At 26.9% G+C, this 22,745-nt stretch overlaps 1 protein-coding gene across 14 annotated transcripts; it reads right to left on the reverse strand.

The window, feature by feature from the left end:
* Window positions 1-1,561: 1,561 nt before the first annotated feature.
* Window positions 1,562-15,734, reverse strand: LOC132942666 (UNC93-like protein MFSD11). Of its 14 annotated transcripts, XM_061011258.1 has the most exons (14): window positions 15,545-15,734; window positions 15,358-15,440; window positions 11,563-11,697; window positions 11,095-11,264; window positions 10,816-10,992; window positions 10,441-10,709; window positions 10,247-10,372; window positions 10,002-10,191; window positions 9,766-9,901; window positions 9,561-9,691; window positions 3,566-4,601; window positions 3,258-3,487; window positions 3,058-3,119; window positions 1,562-2,827 (listed from the first exon to the last, which is right to left on the reverse strand). In XM_061011258.1, the coding sequence occupies exons 3-11, from the start codon at window positions 11,647-11,649 to the stop codon at window positions 4,583-4,585; spliced, it is 1,305 nt and encodes a 434-aa protein (XP_060867241.1). In that variant the 5' UTR covers window positions 11,650-11,697; window positions 15,358-15,440; window positions 15,545-15,734; the 3' UTR covers window positions 1,562-2,827; window positions 3,058-3,119; window positions 3,258-3,487; window positions 3,566-4,582. The 14 variants fall into 14 exon arrangements, with proteins under 14 accessions (XP_060867241.1, XP_060867242.1, XP_060867237.1 ...); XM_061011259.1 differs by lacking the exon at window positions 3,058-3,119; XM_061011254.1 differs by having other exon boundaries at window positions 1,562-3,119.
* Between the last annotated feature and the right edge of the window lie 7,011 nt (window positions 15,735-22,745).

Consider the following 22,745-nt stretch of genomic DNA (forward strand, 5'->3'; position numbering starts at 1 on the left):
ACCACTTAAGGATAATCCTGTGACAATGGAAACTTCTGTTTTTCAAATAAGAACCTCCTTTTTCACTTTTAATTTTTTTTTTGATAATTTTGATGTATCTAAATCAAAATTCGAACAAGTAGTTTTTGAGTTATATAACTTTGTGTATATAAAGGACAATATGTCTATGGTAACGGGCTTAAATGATTTGAACATTTTAGTGATTGCTATTGATCTATCAATATAAATAATCTGTAAAGATGATCTAAGTATAATGGATAATACATCTAATATTACATATAGCTTATATTTTTATAAAACCATATTTAAGGATTTATTATTCTTAGTACAAACATTTTAATATCTCAGAAACTACTTATTACAATTTTAATTTAGATACATCAAAACATTCAAGAAAATTACCCTGTAAATAATTTTACAGTAAAAGCAGAGGGCGATGTTCTTATTATAAAAATAGATGTTTGTATCGTCACAGGACACTCTTCAAGTAGTATGTACAAAAAATATCAGGAATTTGAAAATATGGTTGTAATGAATACAATTTAAAAATTTTCAGAATCTGTAGAACACCACTGATATAGGCTATTATAGTTTAAGTGTTAAACAGTGTCATTATTATTATTATATTTAAATTTAAATTTAAACTATAGTAGGGGAGGAATGGTTGAAAACATATTTTTGTATGTGTGGCAAGGATTTGTTGCTAAAAATCCTGGTTGGGCACCCATCCGGGAACTAGCAACGCTGGCTGTTATGTACACTTAGTGTGTTTCCGCAGTTGAATGTACATGTTGCGCCACACCAAGCCACATATTTAAAATTATATTCTGTTATATAAAGTTCATTATTATTATTAATATTAAAATACTATTCGTTTTAGAAAAATTGACACATAAAGTTCTTTGAACAATTTTGAATTGGAATATTCAAATTGTACCAATTAGTAATTTAGTTATTTGTTGTATTAATCATAAGTTAAATATAAAATCTTATTTAATTATATTTATTATTTAATACAATTATTAGATAGAAAATACATTTATTATAACCTTATACAAATGTACAACTTATCTTAATTTAAATTTATATTATTTTTATATACAATAGTTTGTTTCTTACACTCTTAACAATAATTTAATGTTTCATTCCTCGCAATCATAATTAATTTCAAAAATGATAAAATCATTATTCAATTGTGTAATTTCATCTATCTGAAATTGGTATACCTACTTATGACAAAATATATTTATGAGCTAAAGAAATTATAGTTGAGCAGTATACATTGATATTCTAGTTTATCTGGAACTTGGAAACGCTCTTTTGCTGACTATAAGAAACAAAAAAATATTCAGTAAATATTTTTAAGTAACTGTAACATAGTTATTGCAAATTAAGTGTTATTTCTTTATTATGATAACACCTTGGAGGGTAAACAGTTAGTTGACTAACATAGTCAACATATGTGTATAGACGTGTAGTTATGTTGTATAATGTATTATGTACCAAGTTGACTGTTGAGGTAATTTCTGATCTATAGAGATGTGAATTTTAATAAAGGATGTTATAATAAGCTATAAAATGTTTATTAAAATACAACTTTTAACAATGTCGGGTTCTAGATATTAGGCTTAAATAATAATATCAGTTCAAGTTCAGATATATAATTCAGAGGCAATTTATTAACAAAGATTTTAGGTACAATAAAATATGCATGATGTACTTACAGTATCAGTTAAAGAAGAAATATAAGTATTAAGTAGGTATTTTAGATACCTATTTTAAATTCTGAGTGGAGCGATGATTGTATTGATTTTACAATGATGTGTTTTTAATTATTTTATTATATTTTTGTGTTATCACATTTTGGTGCAGTAAAAATGCTTAACAACTATTCTAGCATCGTTTCTTGTATTAAAGAGAATCTAGTTAATAATTTAGAGGGTCAAAAGTAAAAAATTCCCAGAACTTTTGAAAAACATCAAGAAAAATAAACCAACAATTAAGGAAAAACTGAGATTTTTACACAAATCCAGTTATTGAAAAAATCAATTTTGTGTTTTGGTGTAACTCTAAAAAATAAACTAATCAATAAAATGTTCAAAATATTTTGGAATTTTTTTAAACTATTTAATATTTATAAACATGAGAATATTTTGTCGTAATATAAAATCAAATCTATGGTAGGTTGATATGGTACTTATAATCTAAAGGTATAGTACCTACAAAGTTATAATTTGTAATCATATTATATCATCATTAATAATGTATCAATAATATTCTATCCTTTGGTAATATTGATATTTATACATTATTATAGGCATGCAATTATGTATATATGTAATTCATTATTTACATAATTTTATACTTAATAGTTAATAGTATAATAATATAAACAATTTGATAGGCACTCTTCTTCGGTATTACAGTATAAAATTAAAAATAATTATTTCAAATTTTTGTTTTTATCATTTGTTTTTATGACACTCACTAAATTGATGGATGCCCTTGAGCACTTGTCCCCTTTGTTTTCCCCCCACCCACCCCCTTAAGACGACTGATTATATTTTTAAAAAGAATTAGTATTAAGGTGTACAACTTTTGTACCTAAATTCATGTTTACAATTTGCATATAATTGCATACTTCAATAGAATTTTATTTAGTTTTTTGTGTCATGGAGTTACCAGGTATGTCACAAAATGAATCACATCCAACTGTCAAAACACTGAATTTCCAAACTTGTTATGTGTTCTTTGAAATTTAAATATGTTCAAATGCTCCGTGCTACTAAAATTGGATACTGGTTCCAGTGGTTGCGCAATCTATTACCTACAAATTAAAAATTTGTTAAAAATATGTCAGTGCATTATTTGTTTTCTCGCTGACCTATGAGCAACTTAATAAATTTGTGTAGAGCAGATCCAATTTTGTAATGTTAGCTTTAATAAACATATAGTAAAAATATTTTCTAAAGAACCTTACAGGTATATTTATTTATATTTAATTTTTAAAGCAAGTTATGGGTATTTTAAGTACCTAATATAATTTATTTAACATACCTAGTTATTTATTATTTATCATGACTTAACTGGCTGACAACCCTTTGGACACAAATATAATTCTACACACACAATTAGATATATTATAATATAATGATAGGTATAACATAATGATATCAGACAATATAATGTACCGATAACTCACTATTAAATTAATAAATCAATAAAATCCCATGAGGTGCCCACAATAATATTCTTACCTTTAAGTTTTAATATTCACTTTAATATTAAGGTTTTATAACTTGAATTGCAATATTAATAATGTATACTTGTTCCGTAGAATTGTCTTAAAGAAAATCAACTTCTCATTGAGTTCTCAAAAATGTTCAATACATTGGCTCGACTTCCAAGTTCCTCATAGGTACCTACATCATATTATTATATTTCAGTTTTGAAAACCATGATATAATACAATGTGTATTTGTGTAAACTAAAAACAGTAACAGTAAATCATTAAGTTACATTTAGAAAATATTTAACATTTTAGAGACCTCAGACAACTACTTACTTACGTGTGTCGTGTCACTCGTGTTTGAACTATTCAACTATGAGACGCGAGTTAGACAATAGAGTAGGCGTAGGACATTACAAAATGTCTGTAAACCCATAAGTCTATAACTAGCCACTTAATACTAATCAGTAATAATATTATTATTGACTTAGCCAGACATTGATAAGAATGTGTACGATGTGTTGCATATACAAGTCCCAAACATAATACGGTAGTCGGAAAAAAAGTCTCGTAAAAAATAGTTAAGTGAAAAATGTACAGACGATCTTATTCTTGTACAGTTCTACAGTTGTCAGTTGTGCTTTGTATTTTAGTGCGTTCATGTAATGTATAAAATTTAAAATTAGCATTTAAAATCATTTCGCTCTTTTAAGACAACCAACTACTTTTAATGTAAAGAAATAAAAAAAAAAATTAATTGCAATTTTTTTTAAGACCTTTGATTTAATATATAGTTATTAATAGTTATACACTTATACATTATTAACTTATAAATAAAAACATCCAATTTTAAATTTATTATAAAATGTATACTATTTTGCTCCTTATATTAACCTAATATTTAATTTATCTATTAATGACTAGTCAACATAGTTACTTTTAAGAAGAATTAAACGACTAGTTATTTACAGTACATATACTACACAAACACTATATAGGTAAGTACTATTGTTAATAAAATTTAAAACTAAGTCTAAATGATAATTTAACTGTCATATAACATTGAAATTTGAAGTATCTATATATAATATATTGTTCTATAGTAGGTACAACACTATAACATATTATTTTATCAACATATTTTATTTTATTAATATAATAAATTATAGGTAATCATTCTATGAAATATTACCTAAATCTTTAGGATGACAAATGTGAGATTTTTTTTATTAGGTACTTGCTAAGTATAGATTATATAAGTCATATATTACTTTACAAATCATGAAAGGAATAATACACGAATAACTTGACGTACAATGGGTCAAATGATTTCACTTGACAAATATTTAACTCTTATAATGCTTCATAATATCTGTAAAGTACAAACAATGAATTGTAAATAAGTAGAACAAATAAATACATTTCTGTAGATAAATATTTTTAATTTATACAAAACTAGCTGATCACGTGTATTTTGTTGCCCTTTAATTATACCAACTCTATATGACTCAATCTTTGTTAAATTCGTTAGTTAATATTCGGTGTATGGTGTTTAAAATTTATCTTAACTTTTCTGTTGCTTTTATAAAAAATTCTGATTCGCAGCAGTATATTAACAGGTAGGATTTCGTGTTGTTTGTTCGTAAGGGTAAGATTTAACTCTAAAGTATCAAAACCAAAGTTATACCAAATTTGTCGTATTCCACCTATGGTGGATTAATATAATGAATTAATACAAAATCCTAACCTAACCGTACTAAAATCCAATGAATAAAAAAACTCAAATTTAACCTTTTGTAAATTAGCTTATCTTCTTCCCAGAGGTATTATCTGCACTATATATATATTGACAAAAAATAATAATACAAATCAACAAACATGCCCGATTAACCAATAGCAACCAATATATAATACACTATTATTATTTCAATCTGCAACAATACACACCATTTTTAGATTCTGTGCGAAGCGATGAATGTTTTGATTTTACAATGATGTGTGTTTTTTTTTATTTTTATTTTTTTTTTTTTGTGTCTGTCATCACCTTTTAGGACAGTAAAAGTGCTTGGATTTTCTTCAACAGTAACTTTTCTGATAGGAAAGTGAATCTAGTTGGTACTTTGGGGGGGGGGGGGGGGTCAAAAGTAAAAATTTCCCAGTAGTTTTCAAAAGCGACGTGAAAAACAAAAGAAAAATTAAGGAAAAACGGGAATTTTTACGCAAAATCTGTTTTCGAGAAAATCGATTTTGGTTTTTGGTGTAACTCCAAAACAAATGATCGCAGGGACATGAAATTTTGACTGAATGTTTATAATTGCATTTCCTATACACCGTAACATTTTCCAAATATTTTGTTTTATTTTAAGCTGTTTACGGACATTGTCAATTTCCATTTTTTTTAGGTTTTTTTTTCTATAAATATCAATAAAATTTTACCTGTTGAGTAAAAAAGCTTGAAAATTTAATAGAAGGCTCCTAGGTTATTGTTTCAAAAAATTAAAAATCCTTAGTCACAGTTTTTATTTATAAGCATTTAAAGTTCAAATTTTGACAACATTTATCAAATTTATAATTTATTAATTATTTTGTGGTTAAAAATGTATAAAATGTTTAACTTTTATGGCTAAAGATTGAAAATTTAAAACAAGGCTCCACGTAAATAGGTTATTTATAAATTACTTTATTCACAACAATATCATCAAATATACTTGGTAAAATCATAGGCTGACTGACCGTTTTCGCTCAGAATCGTTTTTCTTATACAATGATATTATATCATTGAATTCAAATTTAACACCATCCATTACAGTGACCCACTTGTAACCTACTGTACAGCAGAGCGACATCCACTTATCCACCTTTTTTTGAGTTGAGAATTCATAAAAATTTTTCTTTTTATATTTAAGATTTGAAAATGTAATATAAGATTACTCATAAGTTTGTCTACCTTTATCAAAAAAAAATGTCAACAAGAAACTTAAATTAAATTTTTATGAGCGTCTGAAATTTATATTTTCTTATTTTATTGTAATTGAAAAACGAATGACTGTAGATACTTGAAAATTTCACTGAATGTTTATATTAGCATTTCCTATACACGATAAAATTTTGAAAATATTTTGATTTTTTTTTAGCTTTTTACGAACATTGTCAGTTTTCAATTTTTTTAGTTTTTTTTTCTATAAATATCAATAAAATTTTATTTGTTTGGTAAAAAAGCGTGAAAGTTTAATATAAGACTCCTGATATATCGTTCTAATAGCAGTTGAAAAATATTAAAAATACATAGGCACAATTTTTTTTTATAAGCATTTAAAGTTCAAATTTTGACAATATTTATCAAATTTATAATTTATTAATTATTTTGTGGTTAAAAATTTATAAATTTTATAGGTTATATATAAATTACTTTATTCACAATAATATCATCAAATATACTTGGTAAAATCATAGGCTGACTGACCGTTTTCGCTCAGAATCGTTTTTCTTATACGATGATATTATATCATTGAATTCAAATTTAACACCATCCATTACAGTGACCCACTTGTAACCTACTGTACAGCAGAGCGACATATCTTATGCGAACCCACTTATCCACCTTTTTATTATTTAGTTTATTTTTTCTGGACAGACTGTTGCATTTTTGGAATCTAGATTTCCTACTTTTCCTGTGGATTTTTCTAAAATTTTCTTTCGTAAAAACCTTCTCCTGGCAATTACGAACATCTAAAAAAAATTTGTGCCAAATCGGCCAATCCGTTCTCGATTGATGAGGTAACGACCATTTTTCACCCTCCATTTTCATATATATATATATATAGGCTGGTCCGATTTGGCTCAATTTTTTTTTTAAATGTTCGTAATTTCCAGGAGGAGGTTTTCACGAAAGAAAATTTTAGAAAATGTAGGAAATCTGGATGTAAAAAATACAACAGTGGTGGAACAGTGTATTATGTATTGGTTGCTATTGGTTAATCGGGCATGATTGTTGATTAGTATTATTATTTTTTGACAACATATATCTTATATATATAAATAGAAAGTGCCATTGATGGTGGCTTCTTTCATCAAAATTCGATGTCAATCTTTGTAACTCTGACCATATATACTTATTGTGTCTAGTCGATACAGATTGTGTATTACGTTTAAAAATAATAAAAAAAAAATATATATAAATGAATGTTTATGTGTAGAATATACTTCTGGGAAGAAAACAGGGTAATTAAAAAATGGTTAAAATTGGTTTTTTTTTTTATTCAGCTGAATACGGTTAGGTTAGGATTTTGTATTAATTGATTATATTAATCCACCATAGGTGGAATACGACAAACTTGGTATAACTTTGATACTTTAGAGTTAAATTATACACTCATAAACAACACGGGGTCCGCGATATACCGCAGGTAGATTGCCTACCTGATAATATAGTGCTGCGAATCAGAATTTTTATTCCGGACAGCGGAAAAGTTAAGATAAATTTTGAACACCATACACCAAATATTAAATAACGAATTGAACAAAGTTTGAGTCATATAGATTTGGTACATTTAACGAAGTGCACGGGATCAGCTAGTATAATATATAGTTGAAATTTTAAATGTTAAATAAAATAGCGAGTACCTACTGAAAATGTTGTTATTGATACCTACTATATATTTATTTAATCTAATACAATCTATGATAAATTCATAATAATTGTAGCTGATTTAAGTCTATAGAATTTAGGCTGAACATATTTATTTATAAAAAAAACTGGACAAACAATTTTGGCTAAATTAATGATATTATGGGTCATAATAATACACTGTTCAATATGCCAATCATGGATAATATGTCTTATGTTTATCGCTGACAACTGTTCGTTGTCATTTCATTATACTCGCTACTCAGAAACTGATGTTTATAAGTTATAACTTATAGTTATAGCATTGATTATAAATACTTATTATTTCGAGTTGCGTAAATACGTGCCTGTAAGCGACCTATAGTATTTATAATCAATGGTTATAGTTATTAATTTTTGTTTTCAATAATAACCCAATACAAAACAGTAAACATATTTTTTTATTCCATTTACTGGTTTTTCTTTTACGCACATAATATTATCAATGAGTGTAATATTATGAAGATATCGAGATTAAAACAGGACAAAAATCGTCAAAGGACAAGTGGGACAATAGGGGACACGATGTTCAAAAAAGGGAAAGTCCCGTTTTAAATGAGGTCATAGTAAACTCGCCCTAGTCTGAATTAGTAATAAGTAATAACTAATAACTGTATAGTTATACACTATTACAGTATTACAGAGAAAGCTAATAAAAAAAGATAACACATTTATAACACTCTATTTCCACATAATTTTACTTTAAATTATTATAAATTATAGTTTAATAACCCATTTGTATGCAACAAGAGATTTATATATTAGGAAATTTTAAGATAAACATTAGCTTAAACAATAAATAAACTCGTGGTTATCAGTTACCGTTTTAAAATGTATATATTTATCAATAATTTTGAATAGATAAATTAGTGAAAATATCTACTAAAAGTAATCACAAAAAATTATTTGACCTTAATAGAGATATTGATCAGTAGCGTAGCTATTAAATAAAATTGCCGTATAGGTACCTAATTGAAAAATTTATAACTGTTACAATACAATTAATTTTGATTAAATCAAAGTTTGCTAATATTGACCTATCAATCAAATATGGTCTAGCTACGCCTCTGGTGAACCATATTATGCAATGTTTGATATTCTAAAACTATTACGAGTTAGGGCAGTCAAGCTATTAAAAAATCTTCTAATAATTTAACCTCAATGACCTATTATAAATGTTGTTATATCCGTCTATCATTTGTATTTTGCAAGACATAGCAAAAACTTTTCTTTGACCTTCACCATACCGATCCTAGGTCATTGATCAACAAGTTAATTGACTTGATTAAGTAATTGAAATATGAAACTATTATCTGTGATCAAGTGGTTAGGTTTTTCATGATCCATACATTTAAAAAATATTAAACACAAAAATACTAACTAAATTTTAAAATATGTTAAATATGCAGTACTGCAGTAACATAATAATACAGTTGACTCAGTACCTATACACAGAAAATATTTGATTATTTATAATTGGTAATAGATCAATCAAATCGATCAAGAGTCCAATGTGCTGATCCTTGTTGGATCCAACAAAGGTTCAATTTTTAATGCAAATGACAAAATATCGGAAGATTACATAATTCTATGTAAGGTGTCACCTTATAAGTTATGACTACCATAATAACACGTTTATATTAAATGATAGAAAACTAATCTCACCGTTTATTAGTAGATTCATCCACATTGAAGAACGACAAAGTAGCCATAGTTAATGAGGCCATCAATAATATTAGTTGGACATATATTCCAAAATAATTGCTATAGTAAAAGCTTACAGCAGCTGCTATTGACTAAAATACAATAAAACATTACAGATATTATTTATAAATATTACAAGTAATATTATTAAATACAAAACAAATACCTGCATGAAATTGAATAAGGCCATGGGTGGAGCACTATTTTCAGAATACCTTAGTCCAATAATATTGTAAAGTTGGATATTGAAGCAACTGTCGCCAAAACCCAAAAGAAAACTGCAGAAAAGTGCTAGGTGCTGACTAAAATTGTAAGTAAATATATGTAAGTATTTACTACGTCTCTACGTATACAAAAAATTTTATGATAATAATGTATGTTAAAAATAGATTTATACATTACTTGGGATCAATAAATGATATGGCAGTTGTATCACCAAATGGTGAGTCGTTCGGTAAATTTATAAATATCAAACCGTATGCAACGATATTTACGATAAAACCTAATACAATTACTGCTGAATGACTTAATCCTTTCGAGTTAGTGTTGTTGTCAGAAGACTTTTGACCCAAAATACTGAATATCAAACCTCCTATAAAAGCTTGAATGTATTTTGATTTTTCAAAGTCATAGTTTAATGTTATAACCTAGGATTTCACCAACGCCAATCAATATTCCAGATAATCCCACAAGCTGTTTACTATTGGAACCCATTCTTTTAGTAAATCCAATACTCGAACTATAGACACTAGCATAGAATGACAAATGTAAACCTGTGCAAAAATCCCAGAAAAAATAACAAATAGTATTATGTATATATAAAAACAATGTTTTTACTAACCAGTAAAAAAAAATGTTATATTTAATAAACGCATTTCTTTGGTTAAAAAAAGCGACATCGTATTTTTGATTTCCTGAATAGAACCTATAGTTTCTACTCGTTCATTCATAGTTCCATCTGAGTTCACAGGAGATCGTAAAAGTAAGAATAATAATGTACCAAATACACTTGAAGCTATGAGCACAATGTAGATAAATTTTCTGGTTGGTTCATCGAAATCGTTTTTATTGTTAAGTGCCGAAGACACAAATGTATTTCCTAAAACCATACTTAAACATAAACAGAAATTATATATAATAAAGTATACAAATTATGAAATGGTACCTAAGTATTTGATAGGTACCAAAAATATATAAAGTGTACTAAAACTAAAACCTTATATTCGATAGCGCCCAAAATATGCCCGTGTTTCTAGACATTGTAGATGAATCAGAGTTTAGTGTTATGTATGTTCCTTGTCCTGTCCAGAGAATTGCAGCACCGAAACCTTGTACCGCAGACATAAGATACAGTAAAAATGAAGACAGCCAGAGAAATGATACTAAAAACATACTAAGCACAATGGTGACATTCAGTACAATTTTACGTAAGTATTTAAAATACAACCCCAGTGTATATTTTAAATTATTATATATTATGTAAACAAGTACAAACGTGTAACAAATTGCTCCTATAATCATAGCTATCTTACATCCCGTGTAATCGACAATTGATGGGGAAATCCAATTAGCCATTGCAAATACAAAATAGCTAATTGCCAAACTAGTATAACCATCGCCGGTAAATGAAGGATCCTCATTTTGCACACTTTTCAGTAAAGTTTCCTAAAAAAAATATAGCCAATATTAATTAATATAAAACAATATTCAATTAAGTAGGTAACAGTTTATTTTTAATTGTTCACTGGATATTAAGATTGTTATTAATTTTTATCTATTATTATAAACATATTCATAATATTGATCTTGCAGACTAAGCACATATTTTTACATGTCTTGTAGGCTTTTGCACTAATTTAAAGGGGCAATGACCGCCATGGAACATTGAACATTATGTTAACTGCAAAAAAACTAATCCTAATAGTATATTCTCAATCAGAAATAATGCTTGTAAAATATTTACTTCGATATTTCCTATTGTTTGATATGCAGCGAAAAGAAACAAGAAGGATAAGCCTAACAGGTTAATGTTGTATAGTCTCTTATCCATTTTGATTTATTTAGTTTTGAATTACCGACTTGATATTTTCAGTATTTTCTGTAAATATAATATTAATTAGTAGGTACTTAAATTATACATTCACTAAATTTCAACATTGTAAAAACTAATTCTAGAAATAATGGTAATTGTATTATGAATAGTAATAATTAAATAAAATACAAACCAACATTATTTAACATTATAGTATATTATATTTATTATATATTATTTATATTATACATATATATTTTATTTTAAATAAAATAAGACCGTAACTTGGCTGAAAATGATTTTTTTCTAGTAATAATAATATGAATTTTGACATTAATGATTTGTTTACATGTTAATACCTACATTTTTTTTTTGCAATAAATTATCTATAGTAATTTCTTTTGCGAATTGTAGTACTTGTTTGTTGGCTGTCTCGCGATAATATTCTTAGGAGTTATTATAATTAACTCAATAATTGCTGTACAATCTCTATAAATATGTAGTGCAATACCTAAACTTGTTATCTATAATGATGCACTTCAACCGTAATAATTAATTAGGTAGGTACCTACTTGCGAGGACAATTAACATTTTTGTGACTTACCAATAGTTTATATTTTAACTAAAACAATCTGTGTAAACAAAATACTTCGAAAGATAAAAAAAACAGACTTCAAATGATCATAGATTATGTGTCCATAATATGAGATGATCTATATAATATTCATTTCATTGTGTTTAGTAGATACACGCATCTCAAGCAAATTAATATCACGTACCTACCTATACCAAGTATCAATACAGTTCTTCTTTCTGATTAATGGCGGGGCTGATTTTACGTAACACGTCAGATAATAAAGTTCTAATTCGTTTCACCAGACATTTTTTTGTAGTTTGACTAGATTTATATTTTATAGTTTTGTAATTGTATATAATAATAGTTCTCGAACGGTTTATATCGTCAGGTAATTTTTTAACTTAATATATACATAAATTTGGTTTTTTGATTAATCATTAAAAATTACACAATATATTAGTTTACCTTAGGTTCGTGAATTGTAATTGATATCGTGTATATGATATTCAAAATAATAGAATATTGTTATTAATAATAGGTACGTAGGTACACTACTAGAGGAACACGCTGCAATGTTGAAACTTATAAAAAAATAATTAAAATCGATTTCAAACCAAATGGATAACAAAAATCAAAGTATAGGCACATTATATCGTTAACCAATTTTGAATTGTAGGCACTTGTAACCACCATACATACAACTATGATATTATAAAACATAGGCATATAGCACAAAGTACCAAGTTTTATATAAATTTACGATCAGTGGAAGTGGACCGGACAACCACTTCAAAACAACCATCAGAAATCACTGAAATTATGAAACTGAACAGTGAACCATTAAACACTGAGTTGGGCACAGATTGTAGTAGGGAACGCCCGACGTCGAATGCGAAAATCACCGACTGGTTATCTTCAATTATATAATATAAATACAATAAAAATAAACATTTTAATCAACTTAATTTTTTTAATAACAAACGGTGATAAAAAGAAACACGGGTTCCCAATTTTTATTAGGTTTTAGATTTGATAAAAATGTGTAAAATTATACTATAATAGGTATAGTATAGGTACAAAAAAAAGAATAGCGGTCATGTATAATATAACGTATAACCACCCTGACTGTTGTTCAGTAGGTGTCAATAAGTGTACCTTGGTGTATAAAAAATAATATAATAATAACAATATAATAATAAATAATAATGGATTTGCTAAATTTGAATTCAGTGAAAATCATTGCATACAATATTAATGCTTCTGAGATGTTGAATTACTTTGGTTATATAAGAATATAGTTTACCTATTATATTATTATTATTATTTACATTCAATTATTATGATATTATTGTCAACTGTGAGGGAAGGTGCAGTAGGGTTTGGTAAACACGTGTGTTTTAGTTTTGGCAGAATTTCAAATTGGGCACCCGTAGGTTAGGTATTGGGGGTTGGCGGCCACTCTCTTCTCTAGACAGTTGCCTGCTCAGAGAGAAGAGCCACCCGTGGTCGAGATTTAAACCGGCGACGGTACGCGTCTGAACCGACGCCGTATTCCACTTGGCCACTCCGTCCCCCCGTTTGAAGTTTATATGTAGACAAAATTCATCAAAATCACGAAAATCATGAACATTTTCAAATTATTTTATATTTTTTACATTTTTAATTTTGATAGCAAAGGATTGAAAATGTAAAACAAGGTTTCTCATAAGTAGACCATATACTGTAACCAAAGTATCTAAAAGATATATGTATTGTATTATTAATGGTAAAATAAAATACTTTAATAGCAATAATATCATATTATATTCTTAGTAGTATAGGCTGACAGACATCAATTAAAATATATCGATGGTATAGCGTCTATAGCATGATTATTATTAATTAACGGTATAACTAAGATAAATTATTAGCCTTGCCACAATATAACCAATAACCATTCACCAAAGACGATTCGATCAAAATTGACCACAATACTTATCCCAAAGAAAGTCATCAACACGTTCGTCAACCCACTCGACCCTACAACTGTAGACATGGTGACAACAGACAAAACACACACACGAATATTAATAAAAATCTAAGTAGTATATATTATAGATTATACATTATAATCTATAAACCTTGATAGGTAGGTACATTCATGGCTCCTATCAGAATTTAAAATATGATTTTTAAAACCGTCGTCGGTTATATTTGCTGTATAAAGTTTGAAAGGTGTTGATAATATATAATTAATATTCTAATCATTTGTGTATATTTTAATATTGTGGGTGTTTAAATCAATTGATTATGCATTTTAATAGGCATCTACTAGATAAAAAAATATGTAATTGAGTACAACTTCACCCAGATACCTATATTATATTAAAAATAGTTGGTATATATTATGACAGTAATATAAAATATTTCCGTTCTTTAAAAACAATTTAAATCAATGTTTTAGCTTCTAAAACTTCCTATTTAAATAGCAAAAAATCTTCCTCGTATAACTGCATTGATAAGGTATTTGGGAACTTTATAATAGATAAATACCAACAAACAATAAATGCATGTAAAATGTAAATACATAAATGTGAACGAAAATAAAAATGATTAGTTACATAAGTGAAAGATTATGTAAGTTAATGAGTGTACTAGAAATTATAGGTTTAATAAACTGATTTTAGGGTGATACATAAGTTATGCAATTAAGTAATTATAACAAAATGTTTGATTAATCAGTGTGTTAGTGTAATACAAATTCTGTCATTGCAATCTAAAGTTATACATTTAAGTGAGCCTAAAAGGTTTATAAATAAACTAATATTTAATAGATGTACCTATTAAATAATAATAATAGTAAATTTTAAATATTATGCATGTGACGGTAGTATAGGGCGAGTTTTAAATAAATACTAAAATATGTCAGCTGATAATGAGTACAGAATAATTAATTTACGAAATTTTTCGTCTAGACTTAAGCTAGGTCAACTACAATATGTACCTACACTAAAATATAAATCAATATTTCGTAATTTTAAGTTTAATGTAGGTATTAATAATCGTAATAGTTATACATATTTAATTTGGTTATACAAATAATACCATTAATATAATGTAGTAAGATAAAAATAATAATATATTGAAATAACGTATGCAGTTTTACTTACCTTTGCTCGGTAGTCGGTACAACTCCACCAAACTATACCAATTAGTGAATTACACAAATGTCATTTATTGACATTTTAAACACCTGCAGATGTTATATTATTATAATCGTTAGTAAATTAAACTTTGAATAACACTGGTTTATTGTATTGACTTGAATGTAATAAATAAATTAATAATAAATAGTACCTATATACAACCGTACAGCGTACATATTATAACGTTAAACAATCAACTCAAACTAATAATTATTATTTCTTATAAGATTTAAAATTTAGTGATGTTTTTGAATGATAATTTGTAATCAACTAACCAAAATTTTAAACCGTCTATAGTATGGGAATATCGTTATGTAGGTCAGCAACGCACGTCAACTCAGAATAATAGTAATACATAATAATAATAATAATAATAATACGTGAAAGGATAATCATCATGTATAAATAACCGGTTAGTCGATGTAGATGTCGCCACTCGACGGAATACCACTTCTATCCAACTACAACACAAAAATATTATGAACAGCTATAATAAATAATAATACTAGATATATCTAGGGTCATAGGTAATTATTCTAACGTATATCTATCGTATTCAAGGGAGGAGTGGGGTTCAGTTGGGGAGAGGGATGGTGGTTTAAAAAATTAAAAAAAAATTGAATGTGTTTATTTTTTAGAATTTTCAGTATAAACTACTTACTGTCTGGAAATTTTTATTTTTTGTCTTTATTTCAAAAACATTAATAATAGCCAATATAGATATCCATTAAAGAATATTTTTTCATATTTTTAAAAATCTATTGCATGGTTTATAAATATTACACAAAGAAATTGCAATGTGACCAAAAAATAATAATTTGATGCTCATAAATCTTAATTATTAAGTATAGGTATAAAATAAACAATAAATAACTTATGAAAAATGAAGACATCTGGTCGGCATATTATTTTATTAATATAGAATTGATTCTATTTTACTAACATATTCAGAGTAATAAATCACTTTCGTTTCGTATTCGAGTAATGTTATCCAAAGTTATTATAACCTACGTCCTACAATATAACCCTCTAGATATTTTATTTAAATTGCCATTATAAATTATAATATAGGTATAGCTACATTCAAAACTTAAGACAGCTTACAAGTTAATGTTAAATATTTTTTTTTATTTATATACCTATTTATTTATTTTAACCATCAAACCATTCTATTTTATAATTTATATATCAGGTATTAACTATACTTATAGGTAGGTTTGTTTTTAATTGTTATAAAAAAAAATTGAGTTAATTTTTTTATTTATATTACTTATTTTTAATTAATTTATTATTACTAAAATTCTAATATCCGGTAAAAAAAAGAATATTTTACTTAAGAAAAAATTCCAAAGGAGATACTAAGTCTTAATTGCAGTGAAATTATGGCAGTTTCAATTTCAAATGAATTATATAACAATACTACCTGAACATTAGAAATATAGCAACGGGCCATTACGACTATAGCGATGAGTATTTTTTTGATTCTATAAGCTTCAGCAATTCACATTGCCTATTATATAATATTGATGTTACCCGTGGCTTATATTATATATACTTACAACCTGTTCGGTATCCCAAATAATAGGTATGCAGAATTTGGCACCAATTGGTCAAAAACGGTTGACTTCCATATTATGCATTATTTAGATATACCCCGACTAATAATATAATAGTATTTGTATTAGCCGACTATTTAGATTCGATTATAATCAACTTATTATACTTATTAGTTGTTATTATAATATATACTTAAGGGCCAAGGGGTATCAATAGTATGAAACATTTTATGAAAATTAGATTTGGTATATTCAATAATATATGGTTTATTCAGCGGGTTGAGAGTAAAAATATCCATTATCAATATTTTAGAAGATAAATAAGTTAAACCGTGCCTTTTTAAAAGTCACTTTTCGATATTTTAATTACTAAACTTAATAATTCAAATTCAAAAAGTAAAATATCATAAGTTTGATTTAGTTTGAGCTAACTATTGGACATTGGAAATAAAATATCAAAAATCAACTCATATAGAGCCCTAGATAAACGTATTCTCTTAAATTTGTATAATAAGTGTTCATACTATGTTACTCAGTTAGCTATATTATTGGAAATACGAATCTAAGTTCTAAATACGAATCTAAATGTTTCATTAAAATTCACATTTGTAATTAGTGTGTAAAGTGCTACGTTATTGATAATTATGTACGTGTACACGTGGGAGCGTTCCGCTAATAATTTTATACACAGTCACTCACTCTAATGATCACTAATTACTACGCACACATTTACACATAGAAGATTGCCTATATTGAACTCCTTAAAAACGGTCGGTATTGATACCTTAACGTTTTCGTTTTGCTTCAGTGGAAATATATTTTCAAATGAAATTAGTCAAATTCCATCGAGTATTTTTTAATTTATAAACCTCAATCCATTAGCGTAGGGTGATAAAAATATATATTGCTAAAATTGAAAAAGTAGGTACCCCGACCAATACAAAGTAAACTGACTTACGCATTCAAGCATCTTTACATTTTTAAAATCAAACTACTGGAACTTGGAAGTACTAAATACTAGTAGTATTTTTATCAGGCGTTGGTTTTAAATATTTTGAATCAATATTCTAATGACTAAAATAGTAAAATATGACATGTGTATGTGCGTGTGCTCTCAATATTATGCGGTCGCGCAAAGAAGTCACTGACACTAATAATATTGTTTACTACGCAACACAATATACACGCCATACATGCAAGTTATATTGAAATTGCCTATACTCAACTCCTTAAAATTGGTCGGTATCCTGATTTTAAATTCTTATGCCTGTTTGAATATTAAAATATTGATTATTGTCTGAACTATAGTTAATATTGTACACAATATTACTTTTTATATATTTATTATTATTATCTACTCACTGTTAAGAAATACAATCGGTCATAACTAGGGCTCGGATTTATATGTAAATACATATTTTCTCTGCGACATGATAAGGTAATTTCGGCAAGTGATAAATTTGTTTCACAAGATTTTTGATAAAACGAGATATATTTGATTTTGCATATTTTTACATATTTCTCAACTATTCAATTTTTTCTCACATATTTAGACATACTGTTTTAATGTCTTTTCTTCAGAGTTCAGAATTATTGAAAGGTTATCATAACTATATATTATATCGACGATCTTTTAAATTCAAAAATTTTAAAGTGCATGTTATTATTATAACTGTAATCAAAATAATTAGATTACTAAATAAATAAAAAATTTTTATTAAATTTTATTTTATTATTTATTATTATAACAATTTTGCGACAATATCGGCGATCTTTTGGATTTGACAATTTAAAAATGAATGTTATTAATTGTAATCAATATAATTAGATAAATATAAATATTTTATTATAATTTATTATACCTATTACGAATTATAATTATTATTTTTATTTTTTTTTTTTGATAATACATATTTTGAATTCTTTAGCACATATTTTTGTTGTATAAATACATACTTTGGTTATATAAATACATATAAATCCGAGCCATAGTCATAACTAATAAGTTTATACGTTTATAAGTTAGGAATATGCAGGACCAGATAGATATAGTGTGGGGATGCCAGGGATTTTACCTTAGGCGTAAAATTATCTCAATTACTAGAGGCGTATATTTTGTTTTTATTTCATTACATGCCATGTAGATGAGCAATTAAATTTATAAAGGAAAAAGTTTAATACAGTGACACCTGCAGTCTTAAGGTATTCAGTGTGACAGTGTTCCCCTTATTTGAATTTATTTCGAAATATTATTTGTTGTTTAACTGTCCGAGGAAGCGAGGGCTGAGATTTTTCAGTTTTCATTACTATTAAATTATAGAAAACTTAAATATACCTACATATTAAGTAAACCAATTTTTTTTTCGTTATTGCATGTAAAAGTATAATATGTCGAGAAACGCTGAATACAGTAAGTGGTGTTTTGAAGGGTATACGACTTTACTTTTTGGCAAACTAGCGTATCACAGTGATGCCCAGACAGATTAGCAAGTACTGCAACTGCAGCAAGGGCACCCCTAGGGTGGGGCAAGTAGGGGCAGTTGCCCCACCTTGGCTTTTTCTGGGTTGATTATCATATATTATTATTGATGGTTTTAATGTTCTAAAAAAACTAAAAATACCTTAACAATTCTAAATAGTGCACTAAATTATTTTTATTTTTAATATTAAAGATATAAATTCTAATATACATTTTAAACTTTTAAATGATTGTATAAAAGTTTTACAGACAGAACTTATCATTTGGACTACTTATTTAATCTGAAAATTAACCATTTTTTTTTGTCTGCCTATATGTTTAGACTTATGATAAAACTTTTGTTATAAAACAAATAGGTAGATATCGCGTAGATTGGGTAAACAATGCAAAGTGCATTATAATCCCAACCTCAATCATTACTGTTGTAACTTGTAATATAAAATATCGAAAAATAAACTTTTTTTAAATTTAAAATAAAAACATTATTTTTTTTTTACAGAATTGTTTTTATTACATTTGATTTAGAGTCAAAACTAAGAACGTTGCTTTTATAGATTATGAGATGTAGTAGACCAAGTCGCGGACTTGTATAAGATACTTTTTAAAAGTATTTCAAATAGATATTCCGAATACTTAAAAAAAAGTATTCAGAATATGTATTCGAATACTTTATGATAATAATATTTCTAAGTAATTGGAATACTTCACAATAAAAGTATTCCAAATATTTTTCGAATACTTTTATTTAGTAAATTTAGATTTCAATAGCAAAAATATTATTTTTTCAAATCTGTGTTTATAAATGAATATTATTATAATCTCGATAACACACACCTATCTGGCTATCTATAAGCTATAAATTTTATTAAAATTATATAGTTAATAAGTAGTAATTAGTAATATATAAGAGCATACCTATATAAGAAAAAAAGTATATCAAATACTGTACCTACCAGAAAAAAACTAAAAAGTTTACAAAATTCGATTGCAATTATAACTCAGAAATCATAAATTATTATAGGTTATAATATGCTAGCTGATCCCGAGCTCTTTGTTGACCGTAAAAAATGACAACCCATAAAAAAAATTGTGATTGTTCAACTTCTTTTGGGTGTAACATGCTACAATAAATGCAACTCAGACACCTTGGTAGGTCTGTCGTGAACTTAAACGTTTGTGTATACAGTAGTAATAAAAGATATATTATTATTTTTTTTTTTTTATTAGGGTTAGGGCTTCAACTACTAAAGTCGTTAGCCTGTGGTACTGTGGAGGAGGGTACTGTAGATTTGTTTACACGTTTAATTATTAATTGTGATGAACTGCAGCGTTGACCATACAGACGTGGTTTTTGACTCTTGTTCCATAAAACGCGGTTACAAGTGTCTGAAATAGTGAAATCACGGTCCACATATTTTATACTGACTACCGCGGAGTAACCGACGTCCGACGGTGCAAGCATAGAAAATACCGAACAATCGTAGGGGCCATGAAAAAAATCCGTTTCAAATATTTAAATAGGTATTTCGACAAAACTTCTATTATATTTTATATCAATGAACAATATTTGAATTATAAATCTTAAAAAAAAAAACTTTTTTATTTGTAAATCAGTTGAATTAGCTCTGGGCAATTTGAAATGAACTGGGATGCTTTCATGAGTCGTGCTATATAATTATTATTTATATAAGTTGTGCCAGGTTGTAGTACGCGTACGCACTCGGGCTATATACCTTTTATTAAATATTATAAAAAGAAAATTTTAAAATCAACGTCAAACAGTCAAAGTTACGTAAGTGTCATGACGTGTGTGTGAAAGTTAGGTTATAAATTTATAATCAAGCACAGACGACAGGCCTCACACTATTAGACGAACAATGCACGTTAATGTTGCGGTAAAATATCGGGAACACTTTTTGTTGACTGAGTTACTTACTTAGTCTATGACTAAATTACTAAACATAATAAAACTATATATATAAAACTTAATGTTTTAATCCTTTCAATATTGTACTAATCACACATTATTTATCTTTTGTAATTCTCTATCTCATCACAAGCCATAGCTTAAAGAGATAGAAAAATCTAGTAAATAATATTTGTATTGTATGTATTGTGTATATTATGTCGATTTAAATAATAATAAAAAAAAAAATAATATATAACTACGTGCGCGCATCGGTCACTAAATCACGCCCTCTATGTCACTGACCGGTTACCGCGACGTATAATGTTACTTATTTAGGCAGGGCCTGTCTATGAATAGCTATATAGACATAGTACATAGCCATATTAGCCATAACGTCTATGATAAATTATAATAAGTGTAACACACGGTTATTTACTACGCACACACCTCGTACAAGCGTACTCTCCGTGCTGCCTATATTTACTCCTTAAATATAGACTGTAATATTCTCTAAATAAAAATTCAAATAGATACTAATAATTAATCAATAATCATTAGCGTCGAACTATAATACTTATCAAGTTTCCGGTATTATCTTATATCGTTTCTTATAAACTACATTATTTTAACCATTACTATATTGTCTATTTTTCTATTGTTTTAATCAATAGCCAATAGGTAATAATAATGTTATTATTAGAAAAAGGAATTAAATTAATTGATAACTTTTTCACTATTTTTAGATTCTGAGCAGAGCGATTAATGTATTGATTTTACAATGATGCGTGTTTTTAACATTTTTTTACTGTTTGTCATCATCGTTTGGAGCAGTAAAACTGCAGCTTAGATTTTCTTCAACAGTATTTTATTTAATGGAAAAGTGAATCTAGTTGGTGCATTTAGAAGGTCAAAATTTAAAATTCTCAATAGTTTTCAAATCGCAGGGAAATACAAAACAAAAATTAACAGTAATTTTTACTCAAAATTGATTTTGGGTATTGGTGTAACATTGAAATAAATAACCGTAGACATATAAAATCTTCACTGAATGTTTATTTTACCAATTCCTATACTTGATAACATTTTAAAAATATCTTGAATCATTTTGAGCTGCTTACGGATATTTTCGATTTTCAATTATTTTAGTTTTTTTTCTATAATTTTCAATAAAATTTTGTTTGTTGGGTAAAAAAGCGTGATAATTTAATTCAAGTTTCCTGATATATTGTTACAATAGCAATAGAAAAATATTAAAAATACATAGGTACACATTTTTTTGTAAGCATTTATAGTTCAAACTACATTTATATAGGAACATGCATTTGCCCCCCCCCCCCGCAATACACATACGGAGACCATATTTTCGTATACTTGAGATTTATTGTACCACTTAAGGATAATCCTATGA

This window comes from Metopolophium dirhodum, chromosome 4 (assembly GCF_019925205.1).
Source record: "Metopolophium dirhodum isolate CAU chromosome 4, ASM1992520v1, whole genome shotgun sequence".
Lineage (NCBI taxonomy): Eukaryota > Metazoa > Arthropoda > Insecta > Hemiptera > Aphididae > Metopolophium > Metopolophium dirhodum.